The sequence below is a fragment of the Chinchilla lanigera genome, unplaced genomic scaffold (genome assembly GCF_000276665.1).
Source record: "Chinchilla lanigera isolate Chin_1 unplaced genomic scaffold, ChiLan1.0 scaffold00037, whole genome shotgun sequence".
In the NCBI taxonomy this organism is placed as follows: domain Eukaryota; kingdom Metazoa; phylum Chordata; class Mammalia; order Rodentia; family Chinchillidae; genus Chinchilla; species Chinchilla lanigera.
In genome coordinates this window covers 20,849,812-20,877,258 of record NW_004955438.1, presented here as the reverse complement: position 1 = coordinate 20,877,258, position 27,447 = coordinate 20,849,812, and the positions used below count along the sequence as shown (strand labels likewise).

Genomic DNA, 27,447 nt, shown 5'->3' with positions numbered 1-27,447 from the left:
GGACCTGCCCAGGTCTGGGGCCACGCCCCGACCCTGACCACCGCTGCCCAGCCGGCCTGGGCCTTCCCTCCTGCCCACACAGCCCGCAGCCCTCTCTCTCTCTCGCTCTCTCTCTCTCGCTCTCTCTCTCTCCACCTCCCTCCCTCCCTCTGTCTCTCTTTCTTTCTTGGTGATTTTGGGGATTAAACCCAGGGCCTTTGTACTGAGCTACATCCCCAGGCTTTTTGAGATAGGGTCTCACTGAGTTTTCCCAGGCTGGGCTCGAACATGGGGCGCTCCTGCCTCAGTCCCCCGGAGGGCTCGGATCACAGGGAAAGGTTCCCCCTCTGGTGCATCGGATCCAGGCTTCCCGCTTTCTCTGAAGAGCGGCCCTGAGAAGGAGGACGCCCCTGACAGCGGGGCTCAGGCCCAGGGGAGTCACCCAGGCGCTGTGTGGGAAATCAGCGCCCTGCTGGGATGTGAACCCGGGACTGGTATGACGGAGGCTTGGGAAGGACCTTGGGGGTGATTGTAAGTCCCTCACCCCTCTCTGGCCCGGGCGTTGTAGGATTGTCACTGTCCCTGTGGCAGCACGGTGAAGGGCATTTTCTGTCCCACATGAGGGCTCCAAGAGGTCCAGAGAGGCTTAGCCACGGGCGCAAGGCCACACAGCTGTGAAGCAGGCAAGCGTTTCCCTGCCCTTCCCGACTCGCTGCTCGGCATGCAGGGAGTCCCTCTCCCACCGAGAGTACCCCAGCCCACGCCCGGTGCGCCGTGACGACGGGGCTCCTGACCAGAAGAACCCTGGGCTCCTGGCTGAGCCCTACTTGGGTCACCCTCGGATGGCAGAGTGCCAGAAGCCACGCAGGAAGCCAGGTTTCCTGAGTGCAGCCCACGGCAGCTTGACCTTGGCGTCACCATGGGCAGAGCCGGTCCAAAGGGCAGCGACTCCAGCTGTGTGTCTGGAAAGGCCGCTGGGCTCCGGGTCACGGGGTGAGGGGGCAGTGCCGGCCAGGCCCGGCCAGGTGGACGCTGGGCTGCCGCCCCCTCAGGGCCCCTGCCCGAAGGCTGTACAGGTGCGCGTCCTTCCCAGGGGAGGCCAGGAGCCTGGTGGGTCTCTCAGTACCTGGGGGACACCAAGCCTGGGTGCTCTGGACAAGACCTCTGAGCGCCTTTGTGTCCAGCACTATTCCCGCCTCAAGCGACCTGGCACTGACTGCCCTGGAGCCTCACAGAGGCCCGCCCTGGTGACCCCCACTGTGACCCTGGCAAGCCCAGGCCCTGCCCGCCTGCTGGCCCGAAGGGTGATGGGCCATGGGGCTGAGGGCCTAGGGCTGAGGCCCGCCCACCCCAGCCTCCCACCTGGAGCCCCAGCTTCTGGCTTGGTGCACCTTACAGCTGTCAGAGCAGACTTGCAGTGGCCTTGGGCCAAGGACATCCTCCACAGCCCCCGTAGATGCTGTCCGTGGCCCCCATGGCCTCGGGTCCTTGTTGCGTGTGCGCTGAGCCCGGTTGTTTCCTGCCTGGGTCACTCCTCTTGCTTCCCTCCTTTCTTCTCTCCTGGCTCCTGCATTTAAGTCCGGGCCTGGCCTGGGCAGCCGCTCCTGTCCTGCATCCTGGACCGGTGACTTGAGAGGCCAGGGGCTGAGCTGGCGGGCGTGGGGAGGGGTTCGGGCCACAGCTCCTCCTGGCGGCTTTGCTGCCCTCTTGCCACTCACTGTGCTACCCAGTGTCCCCGCGTGGCCTTGCCAGGGCCTGGGCTCAGCTCTAGCGTCTGTCTGGCCCCTGTGCCCTGTGTGGCCCGCCCCAGCCCTGGGCCTCGTCACGGGGGAGAATCTGCTCTGCCCTTCCTGGGACCAGCCTGCGTCTGTCTCGAGTCGTGACTGACCAGTGTCTGGCCTCAGGACTCCCTGCTCTGCAAAAGCCTCAGCGTTGAAGCGGAGAAGAGGACGTTTGCTTCACAGCGCCACATGTGCCTCAGGAAGCCTGGGGTGGCGCTGCTCACGCGGGTTCGTGTCCCCGTCAGGTAGGCAGTGATGCCAGCCTGTGCCAGGCCTGACTGTCAGGTGGTGCAGGGGCTTCAGGGAATGGAGGGTGCGGTCTGGAGGCCCAGCACGGAGGCAAGTGCTCACTGTGTGGCCATGCGGGGACCCTGGGGCGCTGCCCACTTCCGTGGTGGCCGGGCAGTGGGGTGGGAGTATGGGGAGGATGGTGGGTCCGTGGGGCAAGGCCCTGGGCCCCAGGCTCTGGCCCGGGACATGCAGCCCTCTGCCACGGAGTCCGCACAGCTGCCTGCCTGCCAGAGCCGGTGCCATTTCTTTTTTAGATGAAACTGAGGCTGCGAGTGGCACGGCAGGTGACCTGAAGTCCCACAGCTGTGACCTTGTCCCTGTGTTCATCTGCAGTGGCTGCTGTCACAAGTGACCAGGGCCTTGGGGGCCCACAGGACATGAGTGTATATGCTCTTTCAGTTCCGGGAACCACAGGGCAAAAAGATGTCAGCAGGGCTGCGTTCCCTCCTGGAACTAAGCGTCCCTTCTGCGTGTCCCCTCCTCGTCCAGCTTAGAGGCTGCCTGCAGGCCTGGGCCGGGGGGGGGGCGTTTCATCACCTTTGCGCCCTCCACGGACATGGCATGTCGGACCTCAGCCGGGAGAAGCTCTCTGTTTTCGGTCCCCGCAGAGGGGCTGCTTGTTCCGTGTCCACACCCTCAGTCTCATCAATAGAGCCCCTTTTGTCCTGACAGGGGACACTCGATAGACTCAGGCGTCGGGCTGGGCCTGTTGGGGGGCGATGTGCTGCCCCTGACTACGGCTGAAGACTTTATTCAGAACAAGGCCTCGCGCTGTTGGTGGAAGCTGAGGCCTAAGCTTGCGTGGAGGGTGCTGACAGGCCGGAGCTCTTGGGCGGGTTTTTCCCTGATGCCACGCTGCCCCTTCTGAAGGGACCCGGGGGCCCAGGGGTGCTCACAGCCTCTCCCGGGTGGGTGGCTTGTCCTCTGCCATTGCCAGACGATGTGCCCTGCCCAGGAACACTGCAAGGGTGGCTCTTGAGGCAGGCGTGGCCTGATTTTTAGGGCCCTCAACACCCACTTAGTTTTTACATGGAGGAGGACACCATTTTGCCGTCCCCGCCCTGAGTGTGTTACTTTCTGCCGGGCGGGTCCTCACACCCTGTCTAATTGCGGGGACGCCGTCCTGCATCCTGCGGGAGACTGAGTCAAATCCCTGCTGTGACCTCTGCATACCAGAGCCGCCTCTTCCTCTTCCTCCTCTTCTTCCTCCTCCTCTGGGGACAGAGCAGGTGGGGACAGAGAGGGGGCCTGCTGTGGTCCCTGGCTGCTGGTGGGCGGCTTCCGGTCTCCCAGGACGCCCCTCCCGAGGCATGCCCCTGCTGCTGTTCCGTGGTACTGAGCCGCCCCTCAGGGAGGAAGGGACCACAACTGAGGCCATTGCTGGGGACATCTGTTCTCATAAGTAGCCTGGGAATCGGACCCTGGGAGGGGCGTCGGGGCACCAGGAGTTCTGGGAGGTCTTGGACTGCCCAGAGTCTCCTCTTTAACTTGTTCTTTCTTAATAAATGTGCAAAAAGTGCTAAGCTTGGGGAACCATGCGAAAACTATGTACTGCACAGCTCCCTTTATCAGACCGTCAGCACCAGAGCATCTCAGCCTCAGACCCTTTCCTCTGGTGCGGGGGGATGCTGAGTATCGTGTCCCCCACCTGCCGCCCCCTTCCAGGAGCCTGGATGTGACGGTGGTCATGCTCCCATGCATCAGCCTTTGCTGCCCCCGGCAGGTGTCCCTGACGGCGTGCGAGGATGCGGTGCAGGTTTCAGCTTTGTGTTCAAAGCATCCTGTGTCCTTCGGGGGCTTGCCCCTTCCCCCGCGTGTTTCCCAGACGTGGCCCTGTGCACACGGGTCACCGTGGCTGGTCATTTTTAATCTCAGTGGAGCGTTTCATTGTTGGGTTAACCACCCGGTGTTGGTCTCCTGGCTAGGATGGGCAGAGCGTTTCCAGACCTTTGCTGCTGCGGCCAGGTGCACATGCCCAGCCCTGTCTCCTTGGACACCTGGGCCGCAGGATCCTGCCGGGTGCCCCTTCCCTCTCCAGCGGCCCCTCCCCTCCTGTCGCAGTCTGCATGTCCACCACGATGCAGCGGTTGGCATCTTGTCACCTACGCGGTGACCACTCGGTTCCCCCTCGGTGACTCCGCTCTTCCGGTGGCCTTTGCCCTCCTCCCAAGGTTCCTTGTGGACGTGCCGGGAGTCTGTGCACCCCATGTGTCCCTTTTTCCCTCCTGGGGCAGGCCTGGCACATGGCTTCAAGATGGTCACTTGTCTTCTAACTGCCCACATAGCTGTTGTCGGCAGGGCTGGTGTTTTTGCTTTGTTTTATTTTTCGGGCAGACCCTTGATATTCCTGCATTTGGGTTGGACAGTTCCTTTATGTTTTTTTCTTGAAAAAAATCCTTTCCTATGTGAAAGTCCAAGTTCAAATAAAACCCTGAAAACCAATAGCTTCATCGCTACCTTGGATGAATAAGTGTGTGTCTATATACCTATATCTGTATCTCTGTATATCTCCCTGTGTTGGTCTCTGAATCTGTATATGTACGACGTGTGTGTACACATGCACACACATACGTGAACGTGTGCAGTTCAGTGGCTTCGGGTCTGGTCACTGAGCTGTGCCACTGTTGCTCCGTCTAACTCCACAGCATCCCCACCATCCCCGTCGCCCCGGAAGGAAACCCACGCGGTTGGCAGGTGCCCTGTCCCCTCCCTCCCCTGCCCCCAGGAAACCACCGATCTCTCCGTTTCTGGCCCGTGTGCTGTGTTCTGAGTGGTTTGTGGGAATGGAGTCTACACTGCGTAGTCTTGGACGCTGGGATTTTTTCCTGTGGCCTAAAGTCATCAAGGTTTCTTCACGCTGTTGCACATATCACAAAAGCCCCCCCCCTTTTTTTTCTTTCCTTTGGCAATGGGGGCCAAACCTATGAATGGGTGCCCCGCCACTGAGCCACATCCTCAGCCCCTTTTATTTATTTTGAGACAAAGTCTCACTACGTTGCTCAGGCTGGCCTTGAACTCCAAGTGATCCCTTCTGCCTCAGCCTTTTAAAGTGCTGAGGTAAAGGGATTCCTGGCACCCACCACCACACCACACCCATGTCTTTTTTTTTTTTTTTTTTTTTTTTTTTTAAAGGTTTTTTTTTTTTTTTTTTTTTTTTTTTTTTTTTTTTTTTTTTTTTTTGTCTTTTTTGAGACAGAGTCTCATTTTGTAGTTCAGCCTGGCCTTGAACTCACTTTGTAGCCCAAGCTGGCCTGGAGCTCGCAGCAATCCTCCTGCCTCAGCCTCCCCAAGTGTTGGGATTACAGGTGTGTGCCACCACATCTGGCCTTTAAAGTTGTTTTTTGCACAGAACTCTCCTCCCTTCCTGGAAGTGCTTTCTGTGTGGTGTATGAGGTTGGGGTCCAGTTCTCTTCTGTTCGGACGCCCGTTGCTGTGCCGCATTCAGGAAACACTGGCCCTTTCCCCGAAGACACAGAGTGCCCCTGGCCACACCCCAGGCATGCTCCAGCCGCCTGCCCACCGCATGGCTTTGCTGTCTCAGCTTGGGGTCCCTACACAGCTCCTGCCTCCCCGAGCGCTTGTGCCTCAGCGTCCTACTGCCTGGCTCAGAGCAACGGCTCCTGTTCCCAGTGTATCAGAAGTGCTGTCCAGATGTGTCACCTCCGGGCACTGTCCAGATGTTTCCCGGGCATGGGAGGGCCGCCTGCGCCGTCTCTCCTGCTCTGCTCTGGGGTCTGTGATCCCTATCACCGGCCTGGGGTGCACCTTCTGGCCTCGACTCCTGCTGCGCTGCATGTGCTGCTCCGACGGCTGATTGTCCTTCTCCCGAGGCTCCACCGTTTGCAGCCACAGGCCCCCTGGCGTCACATCCCTTTCCTGCTGTACCTCTCCCTCCTGGACCCTGGGTCCTGGAAGGCAGGATGGGAGAGTTGTTTCCACCATGCCGGACACATGGTAGGGACTTGCTTGGTATCCGGCAGTGACAGCATTCCTCTGGCTCCCGTTATGCTGTGAGGGGACTGTCCGTCCCTGCCTCCCCGACTCAGGCAGCAGTGTTTCCTGCCCTCCGTGCAGCCTTCAGGGCTCATGATCGACCTCGCCATCGTGCTGTGGCTTCAGCTGCGTCTGCTGTGGGGCTCAGCTCCCCTGCGGGTGGGTCAGGAGGCTGGGAGGGGCGGAGCCGACTGCCCACACGGTGTGGCTCCGAGGCTCCTGCCCGGGGCTGGGATGGACTTGCCCGGAGAGCCTTTAAAATGTCCCTGGTGCCGCCCCTCCCCAGAGAGGCCAATGCGATTGGTTTCCGGAAGAAATCAGATTTTTGAAGCCCCCGGAAGAGCCAGGCAGCACGTGCAGGTGGGTGCCTGTGGGAGCAGGTGGCACGTGACCTCCACGTGGGCAGGAGTCCCTGCCGGCGTGGCCAGCTCCTGCCTGTCCCGTCTCCCTCAGCAGTTCTCCATCCTCACGCGTGAGGTGGACAGTGTGTGTGCTGGGCACGCTGCCAGCCTTGTGGGTCACGGGTGAGGCTGTCGCCTGCCCCACACTGAAGGCAGGGAAGGGATTCTTTTCTCCCGTGTCCCCGGGCTAGTGGCAGTCACATGGTTTTCCTGAGGTTTGTCGGGCTTCCTGAGCGGTAGCTGGAGGAGGCAGCGCCATGGCGTGTGGCCTAGCGCACGGGCACTGACTGCCAGCACCCAGGCCGGGCAGCGTTCTGGATGAGCTGGGCCGGGGCAGGGCTTCCATCTGGCCGCTCGCTCCCGATTTCACCCTTGGCAGCGAAGCCCTGTCGCTTGCTGTGGAATTGAACTTGGGTGCCCCGGTGGGCTCTTTGGTCCCCAAAGCCGGAGATCGGCAAGTGGTGTGTGGGGTCCCCGGCCGGGCACAGAGCGGTGCTCAGCACACAGGGGGCAGACTGCAGCAGGGCAGGGCTGTGCTCCTCGGGAAGGCCTCGCTCAGCCCCTCCTGTGTTTCTCCTTCCCAAAGCCTTCTCACACTCTGCAGCGCTGCTGACGTCCAGTGGGGCAGTGAAGGCGGGGGGGGAGAGGCCGGCTGGCACGGCAGGTGGCTGGGCTTGAGAGGTGCCTGGTGGGACTGCAGTTTCCACAACCCGAGTCTCTGAGCAGGGGTAGATGGCAGAGGGGAGCGGACAGCCTGCAGGCTGTTTTAATGAGGCCCTTCTGCCGCCAGAGCCATGCCGAGGCCACGGCCAACCGTTCGTGACACGCAAGGGGAAGGGCTTGGAGGGAAAGTCAGCGTCTCCTAGAGCCCCAGACCTTGCAGAATGCGGCAAGGGCAGGACAAGCGGGACACAGGACTTTCCGAGGAGCAGGGGCCGGAAGGGAGGCGGGGGTGGCCGGGCTCTGGGGTGGGCAGCAGCTGGGAAGTCAGCCTGCGTGTTCCTCTTTGTCACTGCAGCCCCAGGCTCGGTTCCCCTGCAGTGGGGGTATGTCACACTCTCTCAGCCCAGTGCTGCACCGGCCCTGCACCCTGCCTGGGAGCAGTTTCTATGCCCTCTCCAGGGGGCCGTGCCTGGGCATCTGCCGCCCATGGGGAGCCACTGAGCAGGTGGCTCCCAGGGTACCGCTGCCCCTGTTCCCGGCTTTTTCCCTCTCTGCCTCGCTGCTCTGCTCCCTGGCTGAGCTTGGGCTCCCTGGGGCCACCTGCAAAGGCCCTGGGACCTCATTCCTGTCTCAGGCCAGCTGCCCTGCATCCTGGCCCAGAGGGCAGGAGGGGCGGCTCGTAGGCCTGCGCCTGGTCCCTGGTTCCTGTCATCTGCGTATTTCAAAGGCTGGAGAGGAAGCTGGGGGTGACATCACCTTGCCTGGCAGGAAACGGGCCGGGAAGGGCGATGTGGGCCTGCCCCCGTCTCACGGCTTCTGAGAAGGCAGGTTGGCCCGGTGATCACCAGCAGGACCTTCTGGCAGGGCTCTGTGGATGGGGCCGGAACAGTGCGGGTCGGGAGGGACCTGGCAGATCTGCAGGGAGCCGGGGACCCGAGGGGTAGTGAAGCTCCTGGAAGTAAGACAGCCAGAAGCCGGATGGGGCCCCTATTTGAATTGTCCCGTCGGGTCTCTGTCCTGTGGCCAGGAGGCATGTATCTGAGGGAACACCTTGGCCAGCTCAGCCCAGAGCTCCTCCTGTGGTCATCTCCCCAAGCAGCCAGACCGGCCGATAATGCTTCCCTCCCTCATGGCTCCAGCTCATTACCGCCAGCCCTGGGATTAATTTAATTGCATGCTCATCACCCAGCAGCTGGGAGCCGCCTGGTGAGGTCACAAGTTTCGAGGCCGCTGGGAAGGATGGTCCTCAGGGAGCCAGGCTCTTTTTGGGTCCACGGCCCCCTGGGAAGGTCCCCTCGCTGTCATTATTCCTCGCTGCTCCTGACGGAGGGGGACACCGTGCCCGGCTGGCCGGCTGGCTCCTGGCATTGTGAAGAACCCGGCTGGGTGGGGACTGGGTCAGACGTGAGGGCCATAAAACTTCAGTGACCACAGTGGGGGCGGACAGGAAAGGGGAAGGCACTGCAGTTTCGTGCATTGTTGTAGTTTATGAAAGGAAGAAATAGGTTACTTGAAAATGACAAGAAATGGTGGGAATAAATACAGACATCACTTGCTCCCCCATTGGAGCGGTAGTATTTCCGTGCACACTCTCCCTGAGTTTATTTCACTGCGTAGATATTTTTAAATGCAGCAGCCGTTAGGCATACCGTTTTGGGTCCAGTCCTTCCCACTGGCATTTTGAGCGTTTCTCGGTATTGTTTAGGACAGAAACTCTTCCCAAACAGCATTTTAATAATGACAGGGTGGAACTCGCCGTGATTGAGGGACAAATCGTTATTTCCAGTCTTGGCCATTGTGACTCTGCCCACAGTCTTCATAATTAGAATTAATTTTAGGGGTAGATTCCATTAGAATTATTGCATGGTTGGAAATACTTTTAAGGCTGCTATTATTTTTTTGAAATAAAAAGCTGGGCGAACCCTGTATCTCGTTCCGTGCACCGGCGGGTGGGGTCAGGGTGACCCCGAGCGATGGTTTCTCAGAGGCCGCGGCTGGATCTGGGCATTGGCTGTGGCCTCTGGGCAGTGCTCACTCGGAGGCTGGCAGTGGGTGCTGGGTGACTTGTGAACAGCACATCTGTCCCTTTACTTGGGAGCAGTAGGACCCCACCCCTTACCTGCTGCCCCAAGGGAGATCCCATGTGGCCGCTGGGGCTGGTCAGGGTCTGGGTGGACAGGCCATGGGTCAGCTCATCTCCCCACTTCCTGGACATGGGCCAGGGTCAGTCTCCTCGCCTCTGGGGCCCTGCCTCCTTAGCTGGGTGTGGAGCTGGGAGTGGGGTGTGGTGACATGAGCCCTGCAGGGTCCCCACCCGAGCTGCTGGGTGCCAGGTGCAGCTGTCACCCCGAGTGGGCTGGGCCTGCCTGGGAGCTGCCGTCCTTCCTCTCTGAGCCCCACATTCCTGAGGGGTGACCGGGGAGGGAGCCCAGGGAGGGTCTGGCTTGCAGCTCCCCCGCCTTCACCCTGCTTCCTGCCAGGGCTGGACGGATGCCCCACTGGGTCCTGTGGCCTGGGCTGAATGGAGAGGGCTCCTGATTGTCCCCCATGGGTGCTCGGGGGAGAGGCCAGGGTAACAGGAAATGGTCTCCCACACAGGCAGGGGCCTGTGAGGTCGGGGCCAGGCCAGCATGGGAAAGTGCCCACGTTCCTGGTGACGTCTGTGCTCACCAGCCCCACATTTGTCCCGTGTTGGAGCCTGAGGCTAGGAGAGAGCACATGGTATGCGTGTCGCCCCCAAGACACCAGCGGGCTCCTGCTGGGGCGGATGGGCGCTGCATGGTTCCCATGGTTGGTCAGCACGGTGATCCTGGCTTATCCGCGGGAGCACCCAAGTCCCCTGCCTGCCCAGGAATGGTAGAAGCCCAAGGGGTCTGTTCTGCAGCCCCCAGTGCCCTGAGGTGACAGCCGGTGCCTCTGAGGCCAAGGGGGAAGACCCTGCTTCCTGTGGGGCTGAGTGTAGGGGATGGGGGTCCCACAGTGGAGGTGGACGGGTCCCGACTGGCACCTGGGCTCTGTGACTTCTGGAAAGAGGTGTGGTTGTCCGTCCTCTCCCAGGTGCCTATGTGGCCACCCGATGTGGTACCGGTGCCACGGCTCTCCGCCGTGCTTGGGACAGGGCGCTCGGCTGCCTCGGCCCACATGTCCCTTTCCTGCCTGATTTCCGCCTCCTGACCCCCGTGGGTCCCTACAGACCTCCTAGGCTGGAGGTCATTGCCCTGTCCGGTGGGGAAAGGGCCCGGGTTGTGCCTGGCCTAGTGTGGGGACGGGGGTGGGGGTCAGATTTGCTTTTCTGATACAACCGCAAGTGGGGCCGGTGTGGTGTACACATCCCCTTCTCAGGTGTCTGCCTGGCCTCGCTGCCCTTGACCGGAAACTGGGTCCACGCCGTGGGACGGTCCCACAGGTGTCTTGCGGGCGTCGGCCGGCACCTGGCTCCTGGTTGCTGGAAGCTGCGGAGCTGTGGGCGAGGAGGCTCCTGGGGTGTGATTGGCTCCCCTGAGAATAGGGCAGGTGGAAGCGAGCCCTCCAGGCGCTGCCTTGGCAGCTTGGGCCTCAGATTCCCCATGGCTTAGCAGGGAGGGGCTGGGGGACTCTAGGGCCCAGGGTGGGCTGGCCCTGGCTGTGGTGTTGAGCCTGCAGCATGGCAAGTGGGAGGGATCACCCCAGGACGGGTGGGTGAGGCTGGGTGGCGAGGCTGTCACTGAGGGCTGGGCTCCGCCTGCTGGTGGCTAACGTCCCTGCTTCCTGTGTCCTTGCAGATCCCTCGTGTACCTACACGCGGCAGCTGGAGACCAAGGTGAAGCTGCTGGAGGGTGACAAGCTCCTCCCACAGGTAGGTGGCCTGCAGGGCGGGGCGGGGCCCTGCGCCCACCAACCCCAGTGAACCTGGCGGCCCGTCTGCCCCTTGCCCCCGACCTCCCGCCTGCCTGCCCCTCCCTGCCGCCTGAGTGCCTCCTGGGAAGCAGGGTCACGGCCTAATCCTTGCTGTAATCCGGGCTCCCAGAGCAGCCTGCGGATCTGTGGGGCTGGCACCGGGCCCAGGCCAGAGCGCGGGCACAGAACTGGCGATGAGACGGGCCACTTTGTCCCTCTGGCAGGCGGGCAGACCCACCCAGGGCCTCCTCCCTTGCCGCGCCAGACTTGCTGGCTGGTTCCTGTCTGGACTGGAGTCCCCCCTCCCACCTAGGCCTGGGCCTGTGCCCCCAGACACTGAGGCTGTGGGGCTCGGGGGTCGGGGGTTGTTGAGGGTCAGGGCAGGCAGTCTGGTGCGAGGGCACTGGGTCTTTGCGGAGCGTGGCGGGAGCTTGGAGGGGACAAGGAGCCTTGGGCAGCCTGGTGCAGGTGGGCACAAGTGTGGGGGATGGGGTGCTCAACCCCAGTTGTGTCTGGGCCCAGCTGGCTTGGCCAATACTCCCCAGCCTCTGCCCCGTGTCCCCACCCCTGGCTTAATCTCAGCGCCCCCTCCCTTGCTGGCCCCTAGGTGGCTGCCCCGGATGCCCAAGCGTTTCTCTGGGAACCAACCCCAGGGATAGCTGGGATGCCTGGCCCTGTTGCCGGGTGACCAGCCGGGCTTGGTGCCCACTGCCTGGCTCAGGAGGCCGGAGCACCCTCTGTGGCTGCTGGTGGCCCGAGCAAGGAGCCCCTGGGGTTGTCACCCCCACGGCCTGTCCCTGCAGGAGCAACATGGACAGTTCCCACAGCCGACAGGACTTCCAGCCTGCACTGCACCCTGGGGTGCCCCACAGTGCTACGGACGGGCGGGCGCCAGTCCCGAGGCTGGTTTTGGCTCCCTGTCTGTGGAAGGCGCTGGAAGGTGCTGGGCACTGCCCACAGGACACCGGCTCCAGGGCTGGGCCTTGCCTGCTGTGGGGTGTGCCCCAGATGCCCACACTCTGTGTGGTGTGATCTGCACATGGTTGCTGAGGAGGGTGGGGGGCTCAGGGAGGCAGGCAGAAGCAGAACCAGGAATGCTGGGGGGCAGAAGGGCAGCATCTGGGCTCAGGGCCTCTGCTTAGGAGCAGGTCTCCGTCCAGTGAGCTGGGCCCCCGGGATGGTCCCCTTCTCTGAGGGAAGGCAGGACCACGTTCCGAGGGCCTGCCAGTCTGCCCCAGTCTGGCCCTTGCCCGTTTCTGAGCCTCCAGTTCAGGGCGCTCTTGGTACTGTGTCTTCTATGAGAAGTAGCACCTCGGTCTGATCAGGGACTAGCTGGTGGCCCTGTCCCTGTTTCCACGGGGATGGGAGTGTCCTCTGACCCCTTTATGCCTGCTCTCCTGGGCTCCTGAGCCCCCTGGGACCTCTACCCCAGCTCCGAGTGTCGGACCTGGCCCTGGGCCTGGAAATGCGTGAGGGGAGTAGCAGCCCCTCTTCCTTGTAGGAGCCTCCTGCCTGTCAGAGTGCCGGGGGGACAGGGTCTGAGCCCCGAGGCCTCGCTGTTCCAGGGCTAGCTGTTCCTGGGTACCTGCCCCTTCCCAGGTAGCAGGGGTGTGTTCTGCCCACATCCCCACCCTGCCCTGTGCCCTGCCCTGGCCAGGCCCACTGGGCAGACCTTGGCCTCTGAAAATCTGGGAGATGCCAGCCCTCGGCTGCACCCAGGCGTGCTGGCTGCTGGTGGTCAGGCGGGATTCGAGGACAGGAGCCAGCTTCTCCCAGCTCGTGGTGAGAGGTTAGGGTTCAGATTAGGGCCAGGGCTGGAGGAGCGCAGCTCGGATCTTCCCTTGCAGAGGCTGCAGGTGCCCGACCGGAGGCAAAGCCAGCGTGTGCTGTCTGAGTGCTGTGCCGAAGGGCACCCAGCTCCCAGCTGTTTCTTTCAGGGCATGGACTCTCCCAAGGCAGGGGACTTCCCGGCGAGGCTCTCCCACCCAGTGCACGTCAGGGCCACTTCCAGCGTCCTGAGAGGAGGCCTCAGGCTTCCTGCTCTGTCCCCGTGCTGCCATGGAGGGCGGCCCTGAACTGCGGTCAACATCCACAGAGCCGGCGAGTGTTCAGGGTCCTGGGCGACGCTCCAGGAGGGTGTCGTCGAGGGCGAGTGGGGCTTGCTGCATGGGGGAGAAAGGTGGAGAGGCAGGGTGAGGAGGGGCCAGGGGATGCATCCCTTGCTCAGCTTTGGGTTCAGCTTTACGAAGACCCCACAGCTACTCCAGGCCTCTGTTTCCTGATCTGTAAAATGGGCACTCAGTTTCTCTGTGCAGTTGACCACTGCACATGAGATTTCCTGTGTCATGGCCCCAGAGGTGCAGGGGGTGACCAGGAGGGGCCTGCCTTTAGGGACACAAAGTCCAACCTTACCTTTGGCCCACCAGAGAGACTCATGGGGCTGCTTTCTAAGGGACACCAGGAAGGTGAGGCCACGCAGCCTCCTCCCTGTGCCCTGGGCTCAGCCAGGCCTCCAGCCCTCAGGTCCCTGACCACCTGGCCCTTGCTCGGGATCAAACGCTGACACGGGAGCCCCTCCGGGGAGCAAGGGCACCATCTTTGGAGGAGTCATTGTGTTGCTGGATGACCGTGTTTGGGAATCTTGGAGGAGATGTAGCCTCAGCCTCTTGGCATGTAAGATTTTATGATGCTGGCATTTCAGTCTCGTCAGTGAGACCAAATTGTGCAGAACACTCCAGCCCATACAACGCAGGGAATCTGCCTGCGCCTGAGCGAAAGCGAGACCCAGGAGCAGCGTTCTGGTCCTGTGAGACCCCAAGGAGACATGGCCTTGGGCTTACGCCTGCCCCTCCCCCGTGGCCTCTATTTAATTCTAAAATAGCTTTAATTAACAGTGTGCCAGAGTGTTCACAGGCTAAATTACTGTATTGCAGTTCGTATTTTCTTTCTCGTGTTGGCTTTAAAATTTCACCAACACAGCCGCTTCCTCTGTGATGATTCATCTCGAGACTCCCTGCACTCACGTTATTATTTTCCCCGAGGATTCTCCGTGCCCAGCCGCCTGCCTGCCTGCCTGGGGCGGGGGGCTGTGACCCCGCTGGGCTGATCCAGGGGGCCTCCTTTGTGTGTGCAGGAGAAGCCGGCTCCACGAGAGAGGACGGGCCTTGTGCAGGCTGGCAACCGACGGACCCAGCTTGCTCCACCTCTGTGTCCTGTACTGCCCCCTCCCCCATCCCACCAGGTGCTGCAGGGCCAGTAAGAGCGGCCTAGGCGGGCTGGGGATTTAGCTCAGCGGCACAGCGTCTGCCTGGCGAGTGCAAGGTCATGAGTTCGATTCCTAGTACCGGAAAAAAACAAAACAAAACAAAACAAAAAGAGCAGCCTGGGATTTGTACCAGGCACAGGTGGGGAAACTGAGTCACGAGGGCAGGGCTTCCTGGCATAGATGCTCCGTTAGCTTGCTCTGGCTGCTGCAACTGAGTTTCCCTGACTGGGAGGCACAGATGACCACAGCTCTGTGGGGTCAGGAGCTCAAATCCAAAGTCAAGGCGGGGCCGCGTTGGTCCCCCTGCGCCTCTGTCCCGGGCTGGTGGGTGCTACCCTCCTTGTGTCCTTCCATCCTCCTCGTTCTTTGTCCTAGTTTCTCTTTTCCCGAGGACGCAGTCACGGCGCGAGGGCCCAGGCTAGTGACCTCACTTTACCTTGGTCACCTCTCTAAGGACCTGATCTCCAAACTCCCCTGCTGAGGTCCCAGGGCTGGGGACCTCCGCGCGCAGATTTGAGGGGGCACAGCTGAGCCTCCAGACGGGGTGGTGTGGGCCTGCTGCTGAAGGGAAGTGTGTCGGGATGGGAAGTGGGTTGGGACGGGGAGGACTCTGGTCCAGGGAGGCCAGGTGTTCCTGGGTGGAGCTGGCCCACCCTATGCTTGCCTGGTCCTGGGCTCAGACTTTGCAAGGCCCGAGTGACACTCCGGGCCTGGCACTTCCCCAGTGAGCCTTGTCCCTTGGGTGGAGGAGCGGGGGCAGTGCTGACCCCTCAGTCACGTTCCCTGTGTCCGAGGAGGGTGGGGCTGTCCTGGTCCGTGGATCCCTCCTGAGGTGCTGGCCTTGCGGGACTCTTGTGGCTGTGGCTTGGTCACCTGCCTGCTGAGCAGCTGAGGGTGCCCCGTTCTGCCTGTGTGGCGGCTGCGCTTGGCCACCATGCCCCACCCCGCGCCTTCCTGCACAGCAGGGCCTGTGGGTCTCTAGGACTCTGGGTGTTTTCTTCACAGAACCCAAGTCTGTCCCACCCTGCCAGAGCCTCCCCCTGCCAGCCTCCCAGCAGATGGGCTGTCTGGCATGTGCGCAGGTTGAGACTGGCATTGCCACCCCTGTGCCCCAGCACTGGGGGCTGAAGGAGCCTCCGTGGGGAGCCAGGTGCTGGGCAGGGCTCACTGGCGCCACCTGTCAGCTGGGTGGCCCTGGGCAACTGGGCTAACATCTCTGCGCCTCTGTTCTTCCTTCTGTAAAACATGGCCACCGATGGTGACTGGGAAAGCACCGCTAGCGGGGGCCGCTGGCCGTGGGGCCCGTGGCCAGCTGTCGTGGTCTCCCGTGTGTGAGCTGTCTACACGCATGCGTACTGCCCGGGCGGCCAGGGTTCACTCTGCTGGGTCCAGCTCCAGGAGCTCTGGGTTTTGCATTCCTGCTCCTCGCCCGGTGCCCCCTGGCCTGGCCCCTACTTGCCACACCAGGACAATTGCCAGCCCTGCAGGGGGACCAGGCAGGACGGGCCCAGGCCACTGTGGCGGGTGGGACCTGGCCCCTGGGTTGGTCTACCTCAGGCCATGCAGTGCTGGGTGGCCCACACGTCACGTCCGAAAATGGGATTTGGGGGACGGGATTGCAGGGGGCGGGGGCGCTGCGCCCGCTGGGCAGAAGCGAAAGAAACTGTCCCGTAGCCACCTTCCAGTTACACCGCCTGCTTGAGAGCTAATGGAATGGGGGGCTCTGGACCTCGGGCGCGGTGCAGCCCCTTTGCTCCCCTTGGTTTACTGAGAGTTCCCTTGGAGATGTACGACAAAGTGCAAAGCAGGTCCAGCGGGAGGCAGCTCTTGTGAGGGATTTAACGGGTCGCCCGCCCCCGAGGACGGAGCGGAGGCCGGGAGAAACCTTGGAGTGGCTCCAGTCCAGGGCTTACCTGCAGGCCCCTCAGGGGGACCGCTTTTCCCTGGGGTGCTGCTGGGACCCTGAGCTTTGGGGTGGGTACCCCAGGGGCCTGGTGGGCAGTGGGTGCTCAGCTTGCTCTGGTTAGATGTGGGGTTTCTAAAGACACAGAGCCACTGTGAGGGGTGTTGGGGGCCCCCTGCCCTGGCCCTCTGGCCCCTGCGGGCTGATTGGTGTCCAGGGAGGCCTGGGCAGCAGTGATGGGCCGAGGTTGGGGTTGCCGGTGACATCGCTCTCTTTCCTTCCAGCTGCCCCGCCCCTACGGCCACCCAAGACGCTGGCTGCAGGTAGAGCTGTGCCGGGCGGGGTTTGCCGTGGTGCTGGGCGGCGGGGCTGTTCCGTGTGCCGTGTGCTGTGTGCTGTGTGCTGTGTCCTTGTCCCCGGCACCCTGGGGGCGCAAGTCCTGGCTCTTAGCCGCTCTTGGGACCTGCCCTGTCTGGGCAGAGCTGCGTTAAGTGCTGCAGGGACTCCCGTGGGCCGCCCTTGCCTGGGCGGTCAGCAGGGCTGGTGATGTGTGTTGGGCCGCAGAAATGTGGTGGTGGGCAAGGGCTGGGCCCGCCTGGCCTGCAGGTCCTGGACCCAGTCTCCAGGGCTTCAGTGCAGGCTGGGCACAGGCTGGGCACTGCAAGGGCCGCACCCTGAGGGCCTGCATGAGTGACCCTGGATGCCTTGGGCTGCGCTGCTGTCTGACCCCAGGAGAGCAAGGCTGGCTCAGCCTGCGCTGTGCCCAGCTCTGAGGTCCACTGTGGCGTGAGATGGGCCCTTCGGGACCCCCGCCGGCTCTCGGGCCTCCCATGGCTTCTTCTCTGTCCGCTTCTCCTGGTCCTGAGATTGCCCGCTCCGGTAGCGCCCTTTCGCTGAACCTTCCTGGGGTCTGGTGAGGCGTGGCCGTGGTGCTGCCCCTGCCCGTGGTTCTGGACGCTGGCCACGCCTGGCCTCCACCCTCACTGAGCCCTGCCGTGCGGTGCTGCACTATCCTGAGGGACCCCGGGGGCCCTGGAGGCCACGCAGGCAGGAGAAGCCCCCAGGCGCCCCATGCCTCACAGGAAGCCCCTGCCACCCCACAGCACTGTGGCCTGTAGCCAAGGGATATGTCCAGTTACTGTGTGGGCCCTGCTGATGGGCCCTGTCCTGGTCGCTCTGGTGTGTCCAGCCCTCTGTGGCTGGGCTGCCTGGGGGGACACTGGGCAGCCCAGGGCCTGTCTTCCACCTGCACTCACCGCCCGAGCCTTGCTGTGAGGCACAGGCCAGGCCCAGGACACAGTGGGGCCCTGGTACCACCTGGGCTCAGGCTGTGTGTCTGAAGCCTGCTGGGGCAGGAAGAGGGGGCGAGCCCGCGAAGGGGTTCCCGCCCCAGCCGCCAGCCTCAACCGCTCCCGACAGGGAGCCCGGGTGATCGGGCCGGGCAGGTTGGCAGTCTCCTGCCCTTTCCTGTCCGGCACCCGTGACGTTGCTCATGAGGCTTCTCCCCAGGGTTGCCCCTGTGAGCCCCACCGCTCTGGGTCCCTGCATCCCAGGGGTGAACGGCGGGGCGATGGATCGGCTTCTCCTGCTGCTGGGGAGCCCTGGCGGCATTACCAAGGCCCAGAGAGGGTCGGGAGTAGCCGGCGGCCACACAGCGAGTGCGAACCAGGCTGTGCGCAGGTGGCCCTGCAGTGCGGGCCCTGGACGGAGCCCTGGGCTGTCCTCAACTCTGCGGCCTCTGTGGTGGCCCCACAGCCCCCGGTCCCTTTCTTCCTGGCCCAGCTCTGCTGCCGCTCACCAGCCCTGGAAGTGGGCCGCAAGGTCCGCACAGGGAGGAGGGTAGTGATTCCAGCCGAGGGACTGCATCCTGCCATGGGCCATGAGCAAAGCGGCAGGGCTGTAATCTGGGCTGGAGTGCGGAAATGGGTCCCCATTTGCTGCGCCATTACGCACGATGCCGCTTAATGAGAGATGCGGCTCTCTCCTGCCTGCCCTGTAGCACTAATCAGATTCCGTGATGTGCAGATCTTCCTGGCTGCTGCCCGAGGCAGGGGTGGGAGTTGTATGCTGCTAATTAAAAAAGCGCCCCCACCCCACGGCACACACCTCCTCCCGAGGAAGTAGGGGCTGAAGGCTCAGCCAGCGATCTCCATACCAGCACGTGGCGCCCAGGAGTTCCCTTAGTGTCCCCCTTAGTCTCCTTTTGTTTTTGCTGTGTAGCTTGGGCTGGCCTTGAACTCGCAGCAGTCCTCCCGCCTCAGCCTCCCAAGTGCTGGGATTATTGGTGTGTGCTACTACACAGTTTGGACACTGCTTTGTGACTATCACACGGCCTCTGGGTTTTTTTTTTTTAACCTTTGAGCAGGGATGGATTGGGGACACCCAGGGAGGCCCAGGTGGCTGTGATGGGGTTGCCGCTGGCAGGGGTGAGTGGGTGCTGGCTCAGGCAGGGTGGGTGCCTTGCTCTTCCTGGTACCTGATGGGAGAGGGACCGCTTGCACTGAATCAAGGACGATTTTCTAGCTTTTGTTGTTGTGGTTGTTGCCTAGGCTGGTCTTGAACCCCTGGGCCCAAGTGCTCCTCCTGCCTCAGCCTCCTGGGTAGCTGGGATTGTGGGTACATGCCGTTGTGCCCAGTGCAGTTCCTGGGCCTTGGATGCCTCTGTTGACCCAGGCAGGACCCCAGTCACAGGCACAGCCGTCCCATTGATGGCCAAGGCCGTGGGGGAGACCCCCTGTGCCGATGACACTTGCTGGGCCCTCTGAGGGCCACCTCGTCCCCACTCCTCACTGCCTTGTGATCTTGGGTCACACCCAAGTCCCCTGGGGTCACAACTAGCCACAGCCTTCTCCCAGTTCCTTCGAAGTGGGAAAGAGCGGCCCCAAAGAGGCCCCAAGTCTTTGTGACATGGAGGAAGGGTGTCTGTTGGGTGGGGGCTGCTGGCTGGAGAGGGGCTGGAGCCACGCCCACTGAGGAGCCCCTGGCTCCACCCCCAGCCCCGGCTTCTGGGGAGTTTGCTGTGCCCTTCGGGGACCGCCTGAGGTCCCTCGCGCCTGCCTGGTGTTCCTCCTGCTCCCTCCCTTGCGCTGGTTGTTCGGATTCTAGGGGAAACTCCAGGACCTGCTGAGGGGGTCCCAAAGCCTGCCTGGTGGGCCCCTGACTCTCCAGTGCAGAGCTGGGCCCAGGAGCCATGGGGATGGCGGAGGGCAGGCCGCTTGCATCGAGGAGCATCGAGGAGCGGTCGGCACCAGCGCCCCAGGGCGGGGCCCCCTCACCTGCTCTGCCTAACTCCTTCTCTGCTTGCCCTGGCAGGCGGGCTCCGGAGAGTTTCGGACGCTGCGGAAAGGCTTCTCACCCTACCACTCCGAGTCCCAGCTCTCGTCCCTGCCACCCTCCTACCAGGACTCCCTGCAGAATGTAAGTCTCCACCCCGGACAGTGGGGCAGAGGGGGCCCAGACAGGCTGGTGCCCTGTCCAGGGCCCACAGCGCTTGCCTTCGATCCCTGCTGGGTCCAGGTCAGGTGGACAGGGCCAGGGCCCGGTCCCCGGGGCCAGCAGGGAGGCCACCAGCGAAGCCTTGCGTGGGACAAGGACTGGGCAGGCAGGGCAGTGTCTGGGCCCCAGGACATCTTCCTAGGCTCAGCCCCGACCTATGTCACTGCTTAGGCACAGGGGGACGAGGCCAGCCGGCTGGCCCTGGAGCTGGGGCAGGGCTGGCCCCCGGCTTCATAGCTGAGGGGTGGAGGAGCTCGTGGGGTGGGTTCTGTCCTGAGATGGTCACGGAGGCCTTGGTGTCCACTCCAAGAGAGGCGGTGGCCCCTGGGAGCTGGTGCCCTGGGCGGTGGGGGCCGACACGACTGTCCTCTGTGTGGCAGCAGGGTCCAGGTCCTCTGGCCCTCCTCGAGCAGAAGGAGCCTGCCCAGAGCGCCCTGGCCCTTTGGGGGGCCCTGTACCCCGATGTCAGCCTTCGCGGGGCGGCTCGTGCCATGCTTCTCCGGTCCCGCGCTGTTGAGGCTGTGCAGGCAGCTCAGCCTGCTGACGACACAGTCCAAATATTTATCCAGCGGCCTGCAGCCCGGCACGCCTCTGACCGCCTGGCGATGAGGGCTCCTTGAGCAGTGACGCCGCCCCGGCTGCCCCTCGGTGCCCTCTGCCTGCGCTGCTCGGGGAGCGGGGTAGGGGAGCGGCAGTCCCTGGGCAGCCTCCAGCAGCCTGCGGACTGTGAAGGGCTGCTGTGGCGGCAGGTCCGAGGCGGGTCCTGCCACGTGGGGCTCAAGGACCGCTCGCGATGCCGCTCCAGCACCAGGGCAGGTCTCCTTCGGCCTGTGTGGGGTGGGGCGCGGCAGGTCCAACTGTGCGCAGGTCCGGCAGGGGGGCCCAGGGAGACGGAGCATGCCCCTTCCCTGCCCCTGACTGTCCCTGGAAGCCAGGGTGGAGGTGGCTTTTGTCAGCCACCTCTGGGAGCGAAGCTGGTCCGCACACTTTGTTTTCCTGGTTGGCTTTATTTTTGAGTACACAATCCAGTGGTTCTTAGTGAACCCAAAGCTGTACAGTCATTGAAATAGGACATTTTAATCTCTCCCCGAAAGCAACCCTGCACCCCCTGAAGTTATGCCACCTTCCTCTGCCCACTTCTGGCTCTCACCTGTATGCTTTCTGCCTCGGATTTTGCCCATTCTGGACTTTTTTTTTTTGAGATGAGATCTTGCTATGTAGAACAGGCTGGCTTCAAATGTGTGGTGATCCTCCTGCCTCAGCCTCCTGAGTGCTGGGATTACAGGTGTGAGCCACCACCCCCAGCCACATTCTGGACCTTTCATGCAGATGGATCAGATGGCCTGTGGCCTCTCGTGTCTCGTTCTGAGGTCTGCCTGCATCAGCCCTCTTTAGCTGCATTCTGTCCTGCTGTGTGAACAGACTGTGTGTTTCTTATCCGGCTGCCGCTGTGCATGGGACGTTTGCATTCTGGGCCACCCTGAGGAGACGGCAGGGACACCCAGGGACACAGGCCTCCGGACCTGTGTTTTCAGTTCTCGGAGCAGTGCTCTTCTCAGTTCCAGCCCAGCTCTGGTGTCCCGCAGACCCAGCACCGGGGCAGGCCTCCCTCAGACTGCTGCGGGTGCGGAGTGTCAGGTCCAAGTGTGTGCAGGTTCCACGGGACCCTGGGGGTGGGCACGCCCCTTCCCTGCCCCCCCCTGCCCCAGCACGTCTGTCACACATCGTGCATCTTACCTGCAGTGGCCGGCGCCCTTTGCAGGGTGCCAGGCCCAGACCTCACTGGCACCTGCTGTCCCAGGTGCGGCGGGGGCCAGGCAGGGCCAACTGCACAGATGCCCGCATCTTCCTGCTGCCGCTCAGGGAATCAGTCTTGAGCTGACTGCTTACAGAGCAAGCAGCTCAGAGTCAGTGCGGAGTGCCAGGGCCAGCGGGTACCGGGTCTTCCCCTAGGACAGGGTGGCGGTGCCCACAGGGCAGGGCTGGGCTCTTGGGGATCAGGCACCAAGTCTGTGCCTCCCTGCATGTGTGTGTCTGGCATCCCCTGCTGGCCGATGCGGGGAGTGCGGCCAGGCCTGCTGTAGCCCAGCGCGGACACCACCCACCCCCTCTCCATCCTTGTTCCTTTTCCCACACAACAAGCCTGGCCCGGGCCATGGAGGCCCTGCAGTCTGGGCTGGCATTGGGAGGCTCCCGTGCTTCCTGGGCCACGGGGACTGTGTCACACTGTGGGGGTGGCCTGGGAGAGGTCCAGCCCAGTGTGGGCTTGGCCGCCAGGCCCGCGGAAGGCTCCAGACCCCTCTGGGGAGGCTGTGACAGCAGTGCGGAGTGGCCTGGGCCAGGCAGGACGTGGGGGACCGCTCCGGCCCCCTTCTTGCTGTGTACTGGGTCTCGGAAGGCGTCTCAGGCCCTCCGAGTGACCCGGACCTGGCCAGGTGGAGCTGAGACTGTGGCTCCCCTGCAGGGCCCGGCCTGCCCCGTCCCTGAGCTGCCCTCGCCACCCCCTAGCTACAGCTCGGCAGGACAGAAGCCCGAGGCGGTGGTGCACGCCATGAAGGTAAGGCCTCCCTGCCCCCCCTGCGCCATCTCTGGGCAGTGGGCGTCGGAGGAGCGGGGGTAGGATTTCGTCTTGTGCTGTGCACAGGAGTGTGCCACCCGTCTGCCCTCCTGAACCTGTGCGGCTAGGGAAACTGAGGCCCAGGGTGGCCGAGGCAGGTGCACCCCTAAGGCTGGAGATTTGGGGCAGGTGTGGGGCTGGACCCGAAGCCCAGCTCTGCCGAGTCAGGATCAGCCCCAGGGTGCAGTGGGAAGGTCCCGCGGGGCGGCGCCTGTCCCGTGTGGGTTGGCAGTGGCCGCCACATCCCGGCAGACCGTGTGGCTGTCTTCAGAGCCCTGTGCCACTCATGGAGTGGGTCCAGCAGGGTCCCCGTGCCTACCCTCTCTGGCTTTGTCCTGTCTCCCCTTGTCCCGGGAGCTGGGAGTGTCTCCTGTGTGTCCACAGCGTCATGGGGTGGGGAGACAACCTGCCACTCCATACGCTGCACCCCGGGGGGCTGGGTGGGTGGCTTGGGGGCCTCAGGTCCGCTTTGCAGTGGGAAGCAGAGTTGGGAGTCAGGGACTTGCTGGCCTTGGCCCCTCAGCCTGGGGCTTGTTCCTCCCAGGTCCTGGAGGTGCACGAGAACCTGGACCGGCAGCTCCAGGACAGCTGCGAAGAGGATCTGAGTGAGAAGGAGAAGGCCATTGTCCGAGAGATGTGCAACGTGAGCCGGGGCCTGGGCCCAGCCCGGGGTGGTCAGACCCCTCCCTGTGTGGGACTCGCTCAGCCGGGGGAACTCAGCGGCTGCAGGGGAGGTGTCGGAGGCTCCAGAGCCCTGGCCTGTGGTCACTCGCTGCCTGCCTGTCCCTCCCAGATCCGTCCCTTCCCAGGGGCTCTGGACAGAGCTGGGCTCCCCACTCCCAGCACTGGTTTGCTCCTGCCAGGGTCTGGCCCTTTGGCTCTTGGTCCCTTGGTGCCCCCTGGTGGCTGCTGGCTTGAACATAATACATGGAGCTGGAGGCACAGGTGGAAGACCCAGGCACCTGTAAGCTGTGCCCCACGGGCCTGTAAGGCTGGGCTCTTTTTGCTTCTGGGAGCTGTGCTGGCCCTGGGTCTGCCAGCAGAGCCTTATCTTTGACCCCTCTGACCACCATCTGTCGCCTCATTAGACCCTTCCAGGAGGAGCCAGCAAGGAAGGGGGTGCCCAGGGCCAGTCTGAGGCTTTTATGGGGTGCTGCCTCCTGGACAGCGACCTGCTCCAGGCCAAGCACGAGCGCAAGTGGGCAGACCATGGGTCTCCGCCCCTCCAGGCCTCCTGTAGTCTCAGTTTCCTCTCCTAGCAGCTTGAGGATGTGTGTGATTTTGCAGAGCAGGGCAGCAGGGGGGCTGGGGCGAGCCCTCCTCTCATGTCCTGCCCCCCCCACAGGTGGTCTGGAGGAAGCTGGGAGACGCTGCCAGCTCCAAGCCCTCCATCCGGCAGCATCTGTCCGGGAACCAGTTCAAGGGGCCTTTGTAGGTGGTGCTGCACACACCAGGACTGGCCCTGCCTGGACCTCCGCCGCGCCGCCGTCTCCGTGGTGAATTGTACATAGGACCTGGCCCGCCCTGGCTGCTGTGGCAACATCGAAGACCAGGCACCCGTCTCCCACTTCACACACCAGCACACTGGGAGGACAAGAAACCGCCGCCTGCTCCCTGTAGCCCAGTGGCCTGGATGGCCTCAGTCCCTCTGTGCCCCGGCCCTGTGAGCGAGAGGGATGCTGGGCCAGGTCTGCCCAGTGTCCATCCCCCGGTGGAGGGCATCTCGCCATGCCTTCCTCCCCTGGATGTCCCTGCGCAGACTACCCACCAGCGCCTAAAGCGGACATAGGTGGTGCTGCTTCTGGCCCCTGCTGTGGCGGGGGCCTTGCATTGTGGACAAGGAGTCACCACGGCTGTGCTGGCAGGCGGCGGCTCCTCTGACCCTGAGTCCTGAGCGCTCGCCGGGGACCACCACCTGGGGCGGGCCAGCCTCCGAGGCCAGCTGCTGCCTGTCTGTACTGCACACCCCGACATCCTCGACACATTCTGTCCCATCTCCCTGTCCTGGCTGGGGAGAGCTGGGCCGTGGCTGGGGCTGTGGCCAGCCGTGGCCTCCCCAGCGTTGGCTGCACCCGGGGCCGCAGGACAGAGCTGCAGGGCCTCCGGGGCAAGTTCCGTTCCCGAGAAGGGAGGAGCCTGTGCCGGCTCTGGTGTTAGCTTGCTGTGTGCCCTTCAGCGTGTCGCTCAGGCTCTCTGGGCACTGCTGGGTACTGCTGGGTGAGTGGGGTCCCCCTTGTGGTTGAAGCCACCTAGCTCTAGATGGCCTCTGTCCCCTTTCCCAGCTGAGCCAAGCGGGTGGCTGCTGGAGGCCTGGGCTCAGCTGCCTTGCCGTCTCCTCTCTGAGCCTCCATGTCCTCAGCTCTAGTGGCAGCATCAGGCCCTCCACACAGGGCCTGTGGTTTAGATGTGCCCCTAGGTGCGGTCACTGTAAGCCAGAGGGGTGACAGGAAGATGCCCAGAGGGTAGGTCACACTGCGGCGCGTAGCAGGTGGGACCCTGGCCTGGGAGGGGGTCACGCTGCCCCAGCTGCCCCTGGCACACCACTCACTTCTGTTCAGGCCCCCGCCATCAGCCGCCCGCTCTCTCCCTACTCGCCGGTCCCTGTCCTTGGAGCTTCAGGCAAGTGCCTGAAGAGCCCAAAGAGGTGGTCCTGTGTCAGGTCCTGGCGGAGGCGGGGGCCACGCGAGGGTGTGCGGACGGCTCCCTGCCCCCGCCCCACCCAGCACCGTCCGCCCGAGGGGTCCTGCGCATCGGCCACCTCCCTCTCGGGCCGAGCACTCTCAGGGGAAAGCAGCAGCACGGGCTGTCGGGGAGCCGCTGCGGGCAGGTGCGAGCCCGTCTGCACCCCTCTGCTGGCCATGGTACTGGACTGGCCGAGCAGCGCCCTCAGGGCTGTGGGCGCACACCGGGTGGGGGTCCAGCCCCGGGAGCCCATGGGAGTCAGGTTGGATCAGGATGGCTTGGCCACCACTGAAATAAGCAATAAGGCAGGCTCCCGGGGCGTGGCCCTCCCCCGCCAGCGGCAGCCCCTGCTGTGCCCCGAGCCCGCACAGCTGGGACGCCTGTCTGGGACGGGACGGAGACAGTTGCGGGTACAGCTGGCAGCCACTCCAGGAGCTGGGTGCAGTGATCAGTAGTGGAGCCACAGCCCGACCGATGGGGCCACCTGCTGTGGGGACCCCAGGAGCCTGCAACTCAGGGTGACACCTGGTGACCCCCCCTTCTAGGAAAGCCCCGGGAGGGCCAGGGCGGGGATGGCTTCTCCCGGTGCTGACACTGGACCTCAGCCCAGCGGGTCAGCTTGCTCGAGCTGGCTTCTGTCCCCACTGTGACGGAGGTCGCCCTTCCAGCCCCGGTGGCCTTGCCTATCCTGGAGTCAGAATCTGCTGAGCACATATCTTCTTAGGGTGGCACATTTTTATCCAAAAGCTATTAGCTACATACCAGTGTTTAAAGAGAAAAAAGTGACCTTTTTTTTTTTTTCTTGAAACTTGATGGGAAACAAAATACATACTACTGATTTTTTTTTAAGAAACAAACTAAAATGCATGACTGCAGAACGGTAGAGGTGTATATTTTTCATACTGCGGGGGGAAAGTGTTTGTGCTGCTTTTTGGAAACGGACTGGAACGTCTGGTTCCTGTCCTGGGCCGGCAGCGATGCTCAGCTGCAGAACGAGACCGAGGTGAGACCTGCTGCCGCCCGCTGGCTGCGCAGCCCAGAGCCCGTGGACTCCCGCCCGTCCCCGCCTTCTGTTGAACCACTCTGATTTGTGGAGAGAGAAATAGAACTTTTTGATAGTGTGGTTAAAGACATTGATTTGAACTATTTTAGTAAAAGGAGTAACAAACAAGACTGTGACAGTGTATACTTTGCGCTAGATAAATAAAGGCCTCTTGCGAGCCTCCTGGCTGGTGCTCACTGCTGGTCTCTGGCGGGACAGAGGGTGGACGGGTGGTGGGGCCTGCCAGTGTGGCCTCGGACTGGTCCCCTTCCAGTCCAGACCTGGCCCACCGCAGGAGCCTGTGTCCTGCGCAGATGCCGGCCTGGCCAGCTCTCATGGTTCCCTGGGACCCACAGCCTCTGATCAGGGGCTGGCAGCGCCTAGTTGGCGGTGAGGCAGCCTCTGGCATCCACTCAGCTATGTGCAAGCACCCAAAGAAGCGGTCCTCGTTCAGGCCCAGGGGAAGAAGGGGACCCTTGAGGGCGGCAGGCAGATGGCTGCCCTGCCCCTCTCCCCATGGTCTCAGGGTCTAGAGCCCCATCTTTCGCCCCAAATGACAAGGGGGCAGTTTCAGAGCTGATTTTATTTGGGTAACTGACTGAAGGAGTCTCATTTGTAACCAAGATGGAATTCACAGTATGCTGTTACATTTACACTTAAAAAAAATGTATCTCTAAGTACAGGAATTTGCAAATAGATGTAAACACACATTACCTTCCAAGTACATCTCTCTCCTCTCTGGAAGAAGAAAAAAAAAGTCATCCAACAAAGCAACCCCTTCAAATAATTTTAATACAAAGGACGCAAATACCTGCAAATGAAAAAGGGGGTTCACCTGACTACTGGGTGTCACAGGGAATCACTGACTGGAACGGCGACGACAGCCGGACTTCAGATGGAACTGGACTATTTAAAATCGAGTTTCCAGGAAGAATAGGCACTGACTGATTTCTAGAAGGAAATTCACTCCTTACTGAAGCTATTTACTGAGCCAATATGGCTGGTTAGCATTTCACTAGTACAAAATAACCCAGTGCAGGACTCTCAGACGCGAGCGGAAACTGTAAACAACTGCACGGTGAGGCCCGGGGCACTGATGCTGCGGTCCCACCCTCGGCGTGAGGACCACGCCGACTCAGGCCAGGGTCCAGTCCCTTCTTCCCATCCTGCAACTGTCTAGCACTGTACAAGGTACCCTGCGGCTTCTCCATGTAACTACCCAGGCTGATTAGGAAAGCCTGTTACAAAACGAGAGCACGAAAGGCGCCCTGTTATCTCATCCAGGCAGCCCGCCCCAGCCCCCCGACGGGAGGCATGCCAGGTGGAGGGATGGGAGGGGGCACGGGCGGCTGTCCTCCTGGGGGCACAGCGGGAGGTGGGTAGCTAGCCGGGGGCAGGCCCAGACCCGGAGGGGGGTGAGGTGGGACTGCATGTGTGGGGGGCATGCGCGGGGGTGGGG

General features: G+C 62.7%; 2 protein-coding genes across 2 annotated transcripts in view; one reads left to right on the top strand and one right to left on the bottom strand.

Annotated features, from left to right (window-relative positions):
* Ccdc85c (coiled-coil domain containing 85C) overlaps window positions 1-26,174 on the top strand; it is a gene marked incomplete at its 5' end in the record, with an annotated part of 58,428 nt that extends 32,254 nt beyond the window's left edge. The window contains 6 exon segments of the mRNA XM_005390452.2: window positions 10,870-10,943; window positions 16,437-16,475; window positions 19,465-19,569; window positions 22,112-22,204; window positions 22,809-22,907; window positions 23,610-26,174. Of these exon segments, the coding sequence (XP_005390509.2) occupies window positions 10,870-10,943; window positions 16,437-16,475; window positions 19,465-19,569; window positions 22,112-22,204; window positions 22,809-22,907; window positions 23,610-23,699 (500 nt within the window).
* A 588-nt stretch (window positions 26,175-26,762) lies between these two features.
* Ccnk (cyclin K) overlaps window positions 26,763-27,447 on the bottom strand; it is a gene marked incomplete in the record, with an annotated part of 23,679 nt that continues 22,994 nt past the window's right edge. Inside the window, 1 exon segment of the mRNA XM_013517170.1 lies at window positions 26,763-27,447. Within this exon segment, the coding sequence (XP_013372624.1) occupies window positions 27,260-27,447 (188 nt within the window).